At 44.4% G+C, this 13909-nt stretch overlaps 2 protein-coding genes and 1 pseudogene across 7 annotated transcripts in view; 1 reads left to right on the top strand and 2 right to left on the bottom strand.

Moving 5' to 3' along the window:
- STK38 (serine/threonine kinase 38) overlaps nucleotides 1–5466 on the top strand; it is a 56245-nt gene extending 50779 nt beyond the window's left edge. Inside the window, exons 11-14 of one of the 2 annotated variants that reach the window (XM_009205025.3) lie at nucleotides 853–976; nucleotides 1454–1549; nucleotides 2534–2628; nucleotides 3438–5466. In XM_009205025.3, coding sequence (XP_009203289.1) covers nucleotides 853–976; nucleotides 1454–1549; nucleotides 2534–2628; nucleotides 3438–3568 — 446 coding nt within the window. In that variant the 3' untranslated portion in view covers nucleotides 3569–5466. The remainder of the gene's footprint in view (nucleotides 1–852; nucleotides 977–1453; nucleotides 1550–2533; nucleotides 2629–3437) is intronic. The other variant, XM_003897523.3, reaches the window with a different exon arrangement.
- Nucleotides 5411–5546, bottom strand: LOC116275633 (annotated as a pseudogene).
- A 4778-nt stretch (nucleotides 5547–10324) lies between these two features.
- Nucleotides 10325–13909, bottom strand: part of KCTD20 (potassium channel tetramerization domain containing 20) — a 53981-nt gene continuing 50396 nt past the window's right edge. For all 5 annotated transcript variants that reach the window (XM_017957827.3, XM_003897522.5, XM_021937183.2 and 2 more), the window contains one exon: nucleotides 10325–12581. In XM_017957827.3, the coding sequence (XP_017813316.1) occupies nucleotides 12289–12581 (293 nt within the window). In that variant the 3' untranslated portion in view covers nucleotides 10325–12288. The remainder of the gene's footprint in view (nucleotides 12582–13909) is intronic.

Here is a 13909-nt window from a genome sequence, read left to right as displayed (position 1 = left end):
CGAGGTGGCGGGCGCCTGTAGTCCCAGCTACTCGGGAGGCTGAGGCAGGAGAATGGCGTAAACCCAGGAGGTTGAGGCAGGAGAATCCCTTGAACCTGGGAGGTGGAGGTTGCAGCCTAGCCAACATGGTGAAACCCCATCTCTATTAAAAAATGCAAAAATTGGCCGGGCGTGGTGGCATGTGCCTGTAATCCCAGGTGCTCAGGACCTAAGGCAAGAGACTCATATGAACCCCGGCGCGGAAGTTGCATTAAGCCAAGATCATGCCATTGCACTCCACCCTGGGTGACAGAGCGAGAGCTGGGCGAGGTGGCGGGCGCCTGTAGTCCCAGCTACTCGGGAGGCTGAGGCAGGAGAATGGCGTAAACCCGGGAGGCGGAGCTTGTAGTGAGCTGAGATCTGGCCACTGCACTCCAACCTGGGCAACAGAGCGAGACTCCGTCTCAAAAAAAAAAAAAAAAAAAAAAAAAGACATACAGAATCGGGCCGGGCACAGTGGCTTATGCCTGTAATCCCAGCACTTTGGGAGGTTGAGGCGGTAGGATCGCTTAAACCCAGGAGTTCAAAACAAGCCTGGTCAACATAGCGAGACTCTGTCTTTACAAAAGAAAAATAAAAAATCAGCTGGGTGTGGTGGTGCTCTTCTGTAGTCCCACCTACTGGGGAGGCTGAGGCAGGAATTCAAGGCTGCAGTGAACCATGATTGCACCACTACACTCAGCCTAGGTAACAGAGTGAGACCCTGTCTCAAAAAAAAAAAAAAAAGACATATAGAATTGTATTAAGGAGAGTAATCTTGGTCAGATTCAAAGTTCTGGAGTGTAAAAGCTCCGAAGTTCCTTTTTATTACAGGCTACCCACCTTTCTGTTCGGAGACCCCTCAAGAGACATACAAGAAGGTGATGAACTGGAAAGAAACTTTGACTTTTCCTCCGGAAGTTCCCATCTCTGAGAAGGCCAAGGATCTAATTTTGAGGTATTAGAGAACATCCCTCCACCTTCTTTCTCAGCTTTTTCATATGAATAATTCCATTTTTTTTAAACTGTTATTATCTCCTGAATCTGCTTTCTGTTTCCTCCTGTTCCTCTCTTTAAACGAATAAAAAGGCTGTGTGTGGTGGCTCACACCTATAATCCCAGCATTTTGGGAGGCTGAGGCAGGGGGATCACTTGAGCCCAGGAATTTGAGACTAGCCTAGACAACACAGCAAAACTCCACCTCTAAAAAAAAAAAAAATTGGCTGGGCATGGTGGAACCTGTGGTCCCAGCTACTTGGTAGGCTGAGATGGGAGGATCACTTGAGCCCAGGAAGTTGAGCTGCAGTGAGCCTTGATTGTGCTACTGCACTCCAGCCTGGGTGACAGAGTGAGGCCTTGTCTCAAAAAAAAAAAAAGTTTTTCTTTTTCTGAAGAGACTGCTTGAGATGTGCTGAAAGGCCTCTGTCTTTTCCAGATTCTGCTGTGAATGGGAACATAGAATTGGAGCTCCTGGAGTTGAGGAAATAAAAAGTAACTCTTTTTTTGAAGGCGTTGACTGGGAACATATCAGGTATATCCATATAAACACTTTCAGAATTATTTCAGAAAGTCTCTAGTTTACTTAATAATAATTTGGAAGGACCATCATTGGCAAGCCAAGTAAGGGAAGAGAGCTTCTTAGAGATTTAGGATCTTTTCCTGATTTTCATTCATGGTGATTGGGCGTTGGGTTTTTTGTCAGCCATGTGTCATGGAATATATTGAATCTAGCAGTTATTTACAAAGTGAAGTGAACTTTTGTTTTTTGCGGTGGAGGGAGCATCTAGGAAGTGTATTACCCTTTACCTAGAACTCAGCAACCTCTTAGGGCCCGCCAGCGGGCCTGTTCCTGCCCACAGGGTGGAAGGCATCACTGAAACATAGAGAAGGGAGAAAGGAGTGGAGGAAAGATTGGAGGGGTGAAAGTGGAGAGGGAAAGGGGAGAGTGAAAATTTTTATGGTGGGGGTCGTAGACTATGGCCAATAGCCATGAGAGCCTAGACCACCTGCTGTAGTCCAGACCTTCTCATTCAGCAGTCATTGGTTATTAAATAGAAGGTGAAGAAGTTTTCATTTATTTATAATTGTGTTCTGATGTGCTGCTTGTAATTTTTTACCTTTGCCACTTTTTTAGCTATCCTACTCGTTGGCACCTCCAGTAGAAGAAGGGCAGAGCCCTACACAAGGGGACATTTAGAGGCTCAGTTTCCCTTTTTAGTAGACAGGACAGGCCATTGGGGGAGTTGCACTAACTTCAGGTTTTAATTATTCTTGTCTTTTTTTCTAGCTATGAATGATTGAGTTGTTTTTTTTTTTAATCATAATTTACTTTGTTTGGGTACAGTCAGTTGGCTTGGTTGGTCAGTTTTTGTAAGTTTTTCAGAGAAAATAAATGCTGCCTGCCAGTGAAGAGTCTTCTCATGTCAGACCAGGGGTCTTTTTTGGAGAAAGACTTGAGTGGTATGATCCATATGATTACTAACTTAGTAATTTTTGGCATGTGTATTCTTGGCAGAGAGAGACCTGCTGCAATATCTATTGAAATCAAAAGCATTGATGATACTTCAAACTTCGATGAGTTTCCAGAATCTGATATTCTTAAGCCAACAGGTAACACCACCAGCATTGTCTCCTGCTGCCTTATAAGCACATTATTTACCCCCAATTTTGGGATGATGTTTACAAGTCAGGGTGGTGAACATGGAGAGGAACTTCAGTTCTTCATGTTCTTTGTAAGTACTTTTCCAGTTCTAATGTTAGGTAGTGGTGAAACCTTGGTGAATGGAAAATGAATATCAGCTCCCATGTTTAGACTGCTCAACTGGGTAAGTTACAAAAATCTGTTCCTTTGTTATTTACTGAGTGTTAGGTAATCTGAAATGACAGGAATGGGAAAATAAAACATTAAAAAATTTGTGAAGAAATACGAGATTTAAAGAACATGAGCAAGAAAATGTAGAAAATTCATAGAGTGAGGCCAGGCACGGTGGCTCACGCGTGAAATCCCAGCACTTTGGGAGGCCGAGGTGGGCAGATCATGAGGTCAAGAGATTGAGACCATCCTGGCCAACGTGCTGAAACCTCATCTCTACTAAAAATACAAAAATTAGCTGGGTGTGGTGGTGCATGCCTGTAGTACCAGCTTCTTGAAAGGCTGAGGCAGGAGAATTGCTTGAACCCAGGAGGCAGAAGTTGCAGTGAGCCGAGATCGTGCCACTGCACTCCAGCCTGGCGACAGAGCGAGACTCTGTCTCAAAAACAAAAACAAAACAAAACAAAACAAAAGAATATTCATAGAGTGAAAAATAAGCTTTGCCAAATAGAAACTGGTATGTTCTTCAGAGCGCCGTCTTCAGCACCGTGAGTAGTCCTTTGGAGGTAAGGCAGTGAATCAACTCTCACATCTGTTTCTTTCCCAGTGGCCACAAGTAATCACCCTGAGACTGACTACAAGAACAAAGACTGGGTCTTCATCAATTACACGTACAAGCGCTTTGAGGGCCTGACTGCAAGGGGGGCAATACCTTCCTACATGAAAGCAGCAAAATAATTCTCTTGCCATGGAATCCTACATGGAACAGAGTTCTTTGTGCAACATCATGCTTTTCCTCCCACACTCTTGAAGAGCTTCCAAGAAGTTGATGGAACCCACCAGTATGTCATAGTAAAGTCTCCTGAAATGTGATAGTAAGAGGATTTCTTCCATAATGCATCTGAAAAACTGTAAACAAAGACAACCATTTCTACTGCATCGGCCATAAACAGCTATCCTGCTTCTTCCGAAGCATCATGAGCCAATTTGGTAGGTGTTTTAAAAACAACTTGAGTTTTCCTAAGTTCATCAGAATGAAGGGGAAAAACAGCCATCATCCAACATTATTGAGATTGTCTTGTATAGTCATCGAATATCAGCCAATTCCTGTGATTTTGTGACACGCTATCTGCCAAGCCCACCAAGTATTTCCTTTATAGCTGAAAGTTCCATAGTACTAAGGAAATAAAGCAATAAAGACAGTCTCAGCAGCCAGGATTCTGGCTGAAGGAAATGATCCACCACCCTGAGGGTGGTGATGGTAGTTTCTACCCATACCTCAGCCTCAGGCAAGTGGCTTATAGCCTCCATTCATGGTGCACTTTATCATATGGTACTAAGATAAAGACTGTCAATCCATTGATTTATCTCCTCCCTGTCCCCCATCTAAAATATCCATGCTGCTTTTCTGAGTGTTGATGGGGGTTACCAGCTTGATCCATTGTTGCTCTTAGAAGGCCCAGAAAGTCTTTGGGCATTGCCAAGGAATCCCAGATTATGTGGAAAACCCTCATTTTCTCTTCACGGCTGTACCAGAAAATCCCTAAGACAGATGTTGCTGTGGACCAGCAATACCTGCAAGTGCTGCCAACGGGAACTCAGTTTATTCCTGGGAACTTAACAAGGAGAGCCCAGGCCTAGGCAGGAGGCCTGGAACCCTCTTGGCTAAGGTGCTTTTCCTGTTCCTGCAAGGTCTCCAGAACCTCTTTGGAAATGGTGAAGGAACCAGCCCAATAGAAGTAGAGCCAGCTGACAAGTCTTTGTAAAGTTCACTCCTCAGTCCTTGGCACAACCATGTTTTGTCTTCTCTCTTGGTATTTCTTCTCTCTCAACTTTAAGTAGCCATTTTGCCTTGGAATCATGATTACAATTTTTTCCTTTGCAGATGCCTTCCTGGGGGATACTCCTCCCCACCCTAAAGGGTCGCCTGCAACTTAGGCGGATTGGGTCTCTCTGCTGTGTCGTTCTCTCATGAGAGACCCTCTGAATTGTATAGCACAAAGTGCCTTCTGTTTCACAGCTGCCACCACCTTTAGAGGAATTTTGTCAGAAAAATGTGGAGGCTCCATATTAATGCATTATTTTTTAAAACATTTTGATAACTCTTAAAGCATCATTTGCACCTGTGTGGGAACTTTGCCTGCTGCAGAGCATTGTGGCCGAGCTGCAGCTGGGAGCCTGCTTTCTGCCAGTAATGAGGTTGTGAAGATCAGTTTTGAAAGGAAAGTATGTCCTAGCTTAGCCATTCAGAAGAGAAAAATGGAATATCAGAGTTACGGTTGTCAGTGAAACTGCTTTGGGTTTTAACCTCTTAGAGGAAGAAAAAAGGTTAGGGAAGTCTCAACTCTGGATGAAGGTGATGTGTTTGCCTCTCAGTCTTTCATTCATAGCCTGCTAGTGAAAAGGAAGTAAATGAGATTCTTTTGTGTAACTTTGTAGTCTCTTTGTATTACCAAATATTTGGGGTGTTGACTCCTGTGTGTTTTGCAAGAATGTTTGGTAAGCCTGGGTAAAGAGAAGTAACTGCAGTGTTGGGAGAGTCTTTGTGTGGGGGAGTGGCAGGGGATGATTTGTTTTAGGGGAAAATGCCCACATTTTAACTTTTAAACTTATGAATAAACTGTGTGAAAACAGTAGTGGAAATATGTGATGTGATTTATTAAACTGATAAGAACAGATACTGCATTTGATCTTAGCAAAAAGGCCAAGAAGGGATTGTGATGTGATTTAAAGCAAATAGTGGCATATAACTTAGAGGCAGAGTGCTGGTGGCTGCTTTTAACTAACCCCTTTGTCCACAAACCATTAGAACGCCTAATTTCAAGTGTTAATTTCAAAACTGTATCACCATCTTCATGCAAAGTGCTTTTCCATCTCAGGGAAGCTGGGACTGACTTTTGTTCTTAGGGAGCTAGTCTCCTGAATCACTGTGCATATGAAGAGACTTCTCTTGCCCCGACTGCATGTGCTGCTTCCACCCATCTCAGTGTTGCAGGGCAGTGGGCCCTCCCCTCACAGTAAGGCCAAGGGCACATCCTGACAAAAGTGCTGTCATCTGGTGGACCTTTTGTACAGCCCTTTACAGCCTAGCCCCATTTTTTCCCAGCCTGGAGTCAACCAGGAATCTCATGAGCTCATAAGATGGAAATGTTGGCCAGGTGCAGTGGCTCATACCTGTAATCCTAGGACTTTGGGAGGCCGAGGCGGGGGGATCACAAGGTCAGAAAACCGAGACCATCCTGGCTAACACAGTGAAATCCCGGCTCTACTAAAAATACAAAAATTAGCTGGGCATGGTGGCACGAGCCTATAGTCTCAGCTACTCAGGAGGCTGAGGCAGGAGAATCGCTTGAACCCAGGAGGCAGAGGTTGCAGTGAGCTGAGATCGCGTCATTGCACTCCAGCCTGGGCGACAGAGCGGGACTCCGTCTCAAAAAGAAAAAAAAGGAATTGTTCAGCACTGTGTCCATCAGAGCAGGGTTCTGTCTCTGAGATGTTGTGTACTGAAGGAGTCCCTTATGCCCCACTTATTAGCCCCTTTCTGGGTAGGGAAAAGCACCTCAAGGAGTCAAGAAGGGAGGGGCAAAGACCAACTAAGAGTAGAAACTGCAGGCAGAGAAAGCTAAATGCAGCCAAAATGGGTAATGTCTTTCTAAGGCTTATGAATCCTAAGAAACATGTTGGGCAACACTGGCTCAGTGTTGATCCTGTTCACAGAAATTGTTTCCTACTCTCATTGGGGGAGTGAGAAAATAATATGTAACTATTGCATACTAAAATGAAACCAAAATCATATCATTCGGTCTCCCAGTTCAGGAGTGCATCACCATTTTCTTCAGTACCTGTTTTTCTTTTTAGTTGGCTTGGTTGATTGGCATTTATTTCATACTCCCCTCCCCTGCATCTCAATTACCCTGGCTGCTTTTCTGAGTGTTGATGGGTGGTTACCAGCTTGATCCATTGTTGCTCTTAGAATTACTTTCAAAGGGCTGGGTATGATGGCTCACGCTTTAATCCCAGCACTTTGGGAGGCTGAAGTGAGTGGATCGCTTGAGCCTAGTTCAAGACCAACCTGGGCAACATGGCGAAACCCTGCCTCTACCAAAAATACAAAAAATTAGTGTGGTGGCACGTGTCTGTGGTCCCAGCTGCTCAGGAGTCTGAGGTGGGAGAATCACTTGAGCCTGGGAGGTGGAGGTTGCAATGAGCTGAGATCGTGCCATCATTGCACTCCAGCCTGGGTGACAGAGTGAGACTGTCTCAAAAAAAACAAAAGGTCAGAAGTAAGATTCACATGAGTTGCTTCAGGATTAATACTCAGATTCTGCAAAACAGATTGCCAATTTGAAAACTCATCTATACGGCCTAATAGGAGTCCCCCTCTGCCATCAGTAGGTAATGCTGTTTGTCAGACTTACTTCCCTGGAAAGCACTTTTTTAGATCGCCTTGTCCTGGTTCTCCTTGGCTTCTGTGTAACCCAAGTGGTGTTTTTAATTGAATTCAGAAGGATTCAGTGAATGATATTTTCATTTCCTACAGAGCATATTTCTCTGGAATGATCCATCAAAGCCAACACTGACAAAAACGGCCTCCGTGATGCTTTTTCACGCACATTTTCAGAGATAAGACACCTTGCCCAAGCAACATTCAAGCATCTGTGACGCACAGAGCTCAGTTCCAGGCAGTCTGGTGAGGCAACAGGGAGCTCACTGTGGTTCCGAATTGCAGATCAGTTTGAAAGAATTCCTACCAAGTGGCTTAATGGAATGTAGCATCACCTTATTTACATTAGTGTTGATGTGACTGTGATGACAAGCCAACCCAGAGTTATGAGTAGCTTAGTGAAGCATCCCAGAGATGTTTTTATTTAGGCAGCGGTGATTTGGCAGAAGGAAAACAAGTAAGCAGTCCAGGGTTTTGTAGGCTGGTCGTTACGCTCCTGTTGTGGTGGAGGGATGGATCTATGAATAGGTATTACTTTTGTGAAGAGCGTAAGGAACACTCTGCAGTCACTTTTACTTTGTTTCTCACTTCCCCACTTTAATCCATGCTCGTCTGGTCTCTGCCCCATGTGTGAAATGTTAGTATTAATTATCTGCTGTGTAAAACATGCTTGTATTTGTTATCGCTCCTCTAGTCACTGGTGTTCTGCCATATCCATTGGGTTCCCTTCAGTCCTCATCTTGATCTGCTGCATTCATACTGTTAACCTTTAAAACAAACTCTCCTTCCATCTCCCTGACTTCCTTACTAGTTCCACAACACTTAAATGTTGGTGCTGGTGCCTTTGCCCTCTTCAGTCGTGTGATCTCTTGGTGATCTCCATACTGTGGCTTCAACTACCACCTTGGCAGGGAAGTCCTCAAAGACCCACCTACTTTTTTTTTTTTTTTAAGACGGAGTCTCACTCTGTCATCCAGGCTGGAGTGCAGTGGCACAATCTCGGCTCACTGCAGCCTCCACCTCACAGGTTCAAGTGATTCTTCTGCCTCAGCCTCCCCAGTACTTGGGACTACAGGCACGTGCCACTACGCCTGGCTAATTTTTATATTTTTAGGAGAGAGAGGGTTTTGCCACCTTGGCCAGGCTGGTCTCGAACTCCTGACCTCAAGTGATCCACCCGTCTGGCCTCCCAAAGTGCTGGGATTACAGGCATGAGCCACCGCGCCCAGCCCAAATCTTTATTTCTAATTTTACTTTCTGCTAAAAAAAAGACAGACACTCAAATGATAATTTTATTATAGAAAAAGCATCCCAAATACAGGATTTCGTAAACACTGGTAGGTGAACAAGTGCAATTTTAAAAGTAAATACAAAGTAAAGAGGCAAAACCTACAAGCATTTTGCCTTCAGAAGAAAATGTAATGTTCTCCTGCACTAGTGATCCCACCCAGAACACAAATATGGCTCCGTCTCCCATGAAGGCATCAGATTTGCTTTCTGAGCTCAGTATATCCATTTCAACAACTGCAAAGTGATGGCAAGAAGTGGCATTGAATACATTACTACAAACCTTTGACTTAAAATGTTGAGACAAGGTCTTGCTCTGCCATCCAGGCTGGAGTGCAGTGGCATCATCATATCTCACTGCAGCCTCATCCTCCTGAGCTCAAGAGTCATCCTGCCTCGGCCTCTCGAGTAGCTGGGACTACAGGTATGCACTACCATGTCCATGCCTGGCTATTTTTTTATTTTTTATGTTGCCCAGGCCAGTCTCAAACTCCTGACCTCAAGTGATCCTCCCACCTTGGCCTCCCAAAGTGCTGGGATTACCGGCATGAGCCACTGCACCCAGCCAAAACCTTTTTTTCCTTTCTTTTTTGAGACAGAGTCTTGCTCTGTTGCCCAGGCTGGAGTGCAGTGGCACGATCTTGGCTCGCTGCACCCTCCACCTCCCAGGTTCAAGCAATTCTCCTGCCTCAGCCTCCCAAGTAGCTGGGACTACAGGTGCTCGCCACCACACCCAGCTGATTTTTTTGTATTTTTAGTAGACACGGGGTTTCACTGTGTTGGCCAGGCTGGTCTCAAACTCCTGACCTTAGGTGATTTGCCGGCCTTGGCCTCCCAAAGTGCTGGGATTACAGGCGTGAGCCACCATGCCTGGCCAAAAACCCTTGCTTTTTAACTTCAGAACACTTAAATGTTAACAATACATTATAAGCCTTTCCAGGGCCTAGGGGAAACCATTAAATGATCTGACTCACTTTAACACTGTCATCTTGCCCGCCCTCCAACTCCTCAGTGGCAAATGTTTCCTCATCGAAACAGCATGGTATGATGCAGATGCAAACTCAAGATTCTAAACTTCAGATTGGGGTTAATCTCGGCTTGCCGATTACTCTGGCTAAAACCATTTTCTTATGAAAATGTTTTTCTGTCAACAGCCTGGCTTGCTTATTTAGGCACTTAGAAGAAAACACCAAACCCAAGTTCCACCTTTTTACAATTACAAATGCCTCTTACCCATCTGGCCAGTAACCAACTATGAAGGGGGTGACTTCAACCCAGCCCTTGTTTCTGTGAGGACTGAGAGGTCCTGCTTTTGCAGAATGGCCTGCCCCTGGGAATGGAGCAGGCTTGGGTGAGCTCCAGGTGGAGGGTGATGGGTGGGGCATAGACATAAACCTTCCTCTCCACCAGAAGGAACCTGTGATCCCAGCTTTTCCTTCAGTCACCACCACCTCGTGACACTAGAAAGCCTACCATCAAAGATTTCCAGCTTACTGAAACCCCACAGGTTGGGGTTAAATGCATGTTAACCTAACTTGGGGGAAAAAAAGACCTCAATCTGGAAAGCCTGAGCAAAGTAAAGGGTTACACAGAACAGTGTCAAGTATATGCCATACTTCATACCTGGTATTTTCCCTAAGCAAGAACTAATTAGTTTTCATTTTTAAGTGTTAGTTGTGGCATGTTTACACTTAAATGTTAACAATACCTAAGCTGTGAAACAGAAGTTATACATACTTATTATGGAATATACAAACACTAGGTAATTCAAATTTCCTTTGTAATGGCATGGAAGTCTACTGAGAAGCAGAAAGGAAGCACCATTTAACAATTATCTGGGCTAGTCAACTGGTAGTGGGTATAAGTGTACTGGTAAGGTCAAGGCCAAACCTGACCTCAAATATGACCCAATTAGTTTCATAGAAGTAAAATTACCTTCTAGCTACAAATAATCCTAACCCTTAATCCAGGCCATTGGCCTTGCAAATGGATGCCAATAGTCATCTGGTGGGGAATAGCTCAATTTAACCACTTACTACATCCTAGTGAAGAACAGAGTATTAATTTCCACAGTGATGCCAGTCATATGTAGAGAACATAAGAACACTTCTTCAGCCCTGGAAAGAGCTTTCAAATCTACCCGGCTTTTAACTTTGGATGATTATGACTAGGTCATTACATGGAATTGAGTAGCCTCTCCTACACAGGATGAGCATCCCAAATCCAAAAATCCAAAATCTGAAGTGCTCCAAAGTCTTTTTTTTTTTTTTGAGTGCCGACATGATGTTCAAAAGCCTTTCAGATTTCGGGTACTTAACTGTTAGGTATTCCAAAATGTGAAACCTGAAACCTTTCTGGTCCCAAGCATTTTGGATAAGAGATACTCAACCTGTATTCCAGTCAGCTTCTACCACAAACTGGCAGATAATCCCAAAATACTTTTATCTGGCTCTGGACTCTAAATTTAGCGGTACTATTAATAGCCATGGAGAAGAGGAAGGAAGATGGTTCAGCACTGTGGGGGCTGAGAAGGGTGATCTGGGTGATCATGCACTGATAATAGAGCTGATAGATCAAATAAAATGACTGGGTTTAATTTCCATTCACCTCACCCTTCCTTTAGGGATGACATTGGTATAATTTTCTTACCCAATGTGTGAGCAGCTATTAGGCTATTTCAAGAACCAAAATACACTGATATCCAAAAATCCCATGGTATGAAAAGATAAGAGAAAAATCCTGCTAGGACAGCGACTGTGCAGATGATGCTTCCCACCCAGCTTCACTGCATACACCCCGTGCTGGCACTCTTACAAGTCTTTCTGTTGAGAAACTGAGCAATTGTGAGCAATTTCTGTCCTCATCTTAAAAGCCTTTAAGCCATATCTAAGGTCTCCTAGCCACATCCACAGCAATGTGCTGCTCCAGAGTGTTAAGACCTATGGTTTCACACCAGATTCCAAGCCAGGATAACCCAATTGGCCTGATTTGGAGGTTCTTCTACTTGTGAGTTTCATTCCAAATGAATCATCCATTTGTTTTTAGACTCCAAAACCTTGAAGCTAAAAAGGTCTCATCAACATTATTATTCCATTATCCTTCCTGCCAAAGAATCTGTGGTTTTGAATTGTTTGCTGCGTTAATGAGAAGCAAATCTGAATTTAACCTCTTAGGAATTTCCTTTTGGACATTCTGAATGAGACCCTAGTTCTTTCCAGATGCAATTTGGGGGCAGAGGCCACCAAGAATGGCATCTTCATTAACCTCTAATGAGCATCCGATTGGTGCCTGTTTTTAAAAGTTGGAGATTGTCACCTTTTAAGTTTGGTCCCTTTGCTACTAAGCAATTTGCCTGGTATAAAACAAAACAAAAACAAAACCCAAGAACAGAGTATAAAGGATAAGGACTGCTTTGCTAAACACAAGGCAACAGTCTTGACTTCCTTTCCTGCTTTTGCCGTTACACAAAGACTCAGTGAACAGCACCAGACCCAAATTTTTCAAGTTATCAGGGATGCTGCAAAGATGGTAGCTAATTTGAGTACTTCTTCATCCCCTGCCAGAGGCACAGACTTACTGGAAAGGACACATGTTAATTACGGGAGAAAGGAAAAGGATAGGGGAGAAGCATGATTCCTACTCAGGGTGAGACAAATCATGAGGGAGGGCTGGCTGCAGGCATCTTAGGTGAGATGGGCTCCCACAAGGGGTAGACCCACAGCTGGCCCTAATCCTGAAAGTCGTTAGAAGCCATCTGAGAAAGTGGGGCATTTAGCCGGTCAAGTTCATCCACTTGGGGTGGGTGATGCATTAATATTTCATGGTCCTCCAAGACATCATCTCCAGCAGCTACCAGATTCGTGAGGGATTTGCTTCGAACACACTGGAAATCCACATGGCGACTCTTCCCTTCTTCCTTTTCCCATGACATCTGGATGAAGGGGCGTTGTACGTAATTATAGATGACTTCAGACCGGCCACCAGGCCTTCTCTTAATTTTTTCTTTACAGGTAGGGTAACCTGCAACGGAAAAAGGCCATTCTCATGACTAACACATTGTGCTCACTCTGCTGTCCATACTTTCTCCTTCGTAACCACATCAGTTTTCTCCCAAAATCACAGCACAGAAAATATGTGGGAAGTGACCAGTCCCTGCCCCATGCTCTCCCAGCCCCAGTCACTTACATATTCACTTCCTTTTAGTCAGATAGTAGGTCTTGTCCCTAGAAGGAACTAATCTGAGAAGTAACAAGAATTCTATCCCTTCTAATGGAGAGAAGCCTCTAACTAGTTCAGGAGCCTGTTGTTGCTGGCAACAATACCATAGAACAAAAATCCTCCCAAGGCATGGCTACCCTAGTCCTCTTAATTCTGTTGCTTAGAGGGCATACTGTATGAGAAATAGTTAAGGAAATGTGGAATGTTTAGCCTAAAGAAAAAACAAAGATGCTGCCTAAAATATGTGAAAGTCTGTCACATGGAAATGGGAAAAATAGTCAAAGTAGCTTCAGAGGCTATTAACTAGAAGGCACGCAGGAGAGGGAGGCCGTTATGTATTAAGTATGTATGGCATAATGTTCTAATGGTAAAACAGTTTGATGGGTGGTTCTGGGAAATGCACCCAACAGACAAGGGAAAGACCGAGTAGGAGGAGATTTAATAATCTCAAAAATGTCTTCCGGCCAGGCGCAGTGGCTCAAGCCTGTAATCCCAGCACTTTGGGAGGCCGAGACGGGTGGATCACCAGGTCAGGAGATCGAGACCATCCTGGCGAACATGGTGAAACCCTGTCTCTACTAAAAATACAAAAACTAGCCGGGCGAGGTATGGTGCCTGTAGTCCCAGCTACTCGGGAGGCTGGGAGGCAGGAGAATGGCGGAACCCGGGAGGCGGAGCTTGCAGTTGAGATCCGTGCCACTGCACTCCAGCTCTGGAGATGGTGAGCTGCAGACTGGGCCTCAAAAAAAAAAAAAAAAATGTCTTCCAAGGCTGGGCACTGTGGCTCACACCTGTAATTCTAGAACTTTGGGAGGGCAAGGCAGGAGGATCATTTGAGTCCAGGAGTTCAGAACCAGTCTAGGCCAGAGGGAGATCTCATCTCTTAGAAAAAAGGTTAAAAAAAATAATAATGGAGCACAGTGGTGCGTGCCTGTGGTCTCTGCTACACGGCAGGCTGAGGCAGGAGGACCAGTTGAGCCCAGGAAGGCAAGAATGCAGTAAGCCATGATTGTGTCACTGTACTCCAGTGTGAGCAGAAGTACTCCAGTGTGTCTCTTTAAAAAAAAAAAAAAAAAAAAAAAAAAAAAGTCTTCCAACTTTATATTCAACTTAAGTCAGACACAATGAAG

The sequence above is a fragment of the Papio anubis genome, chromosome 6 (genome assembly GCF_008728515.1).
Source record: "Papio anubis isolate 15944 chromosome 6, Panubis1.0, whole genome shotgun sequence".
Taxonomy (NCBI): domain Eukaryota; kingdom Metazoa; phylum Chordata; class Mammalia; order Primates; family Cercopithecidae; genus Papio; species Papio anubis.
The sequence above is the reverse complement of the archived record's forward strand: the minus strand, read 5'-3'. Positions and strand labels throughout refer to the sequence as shown.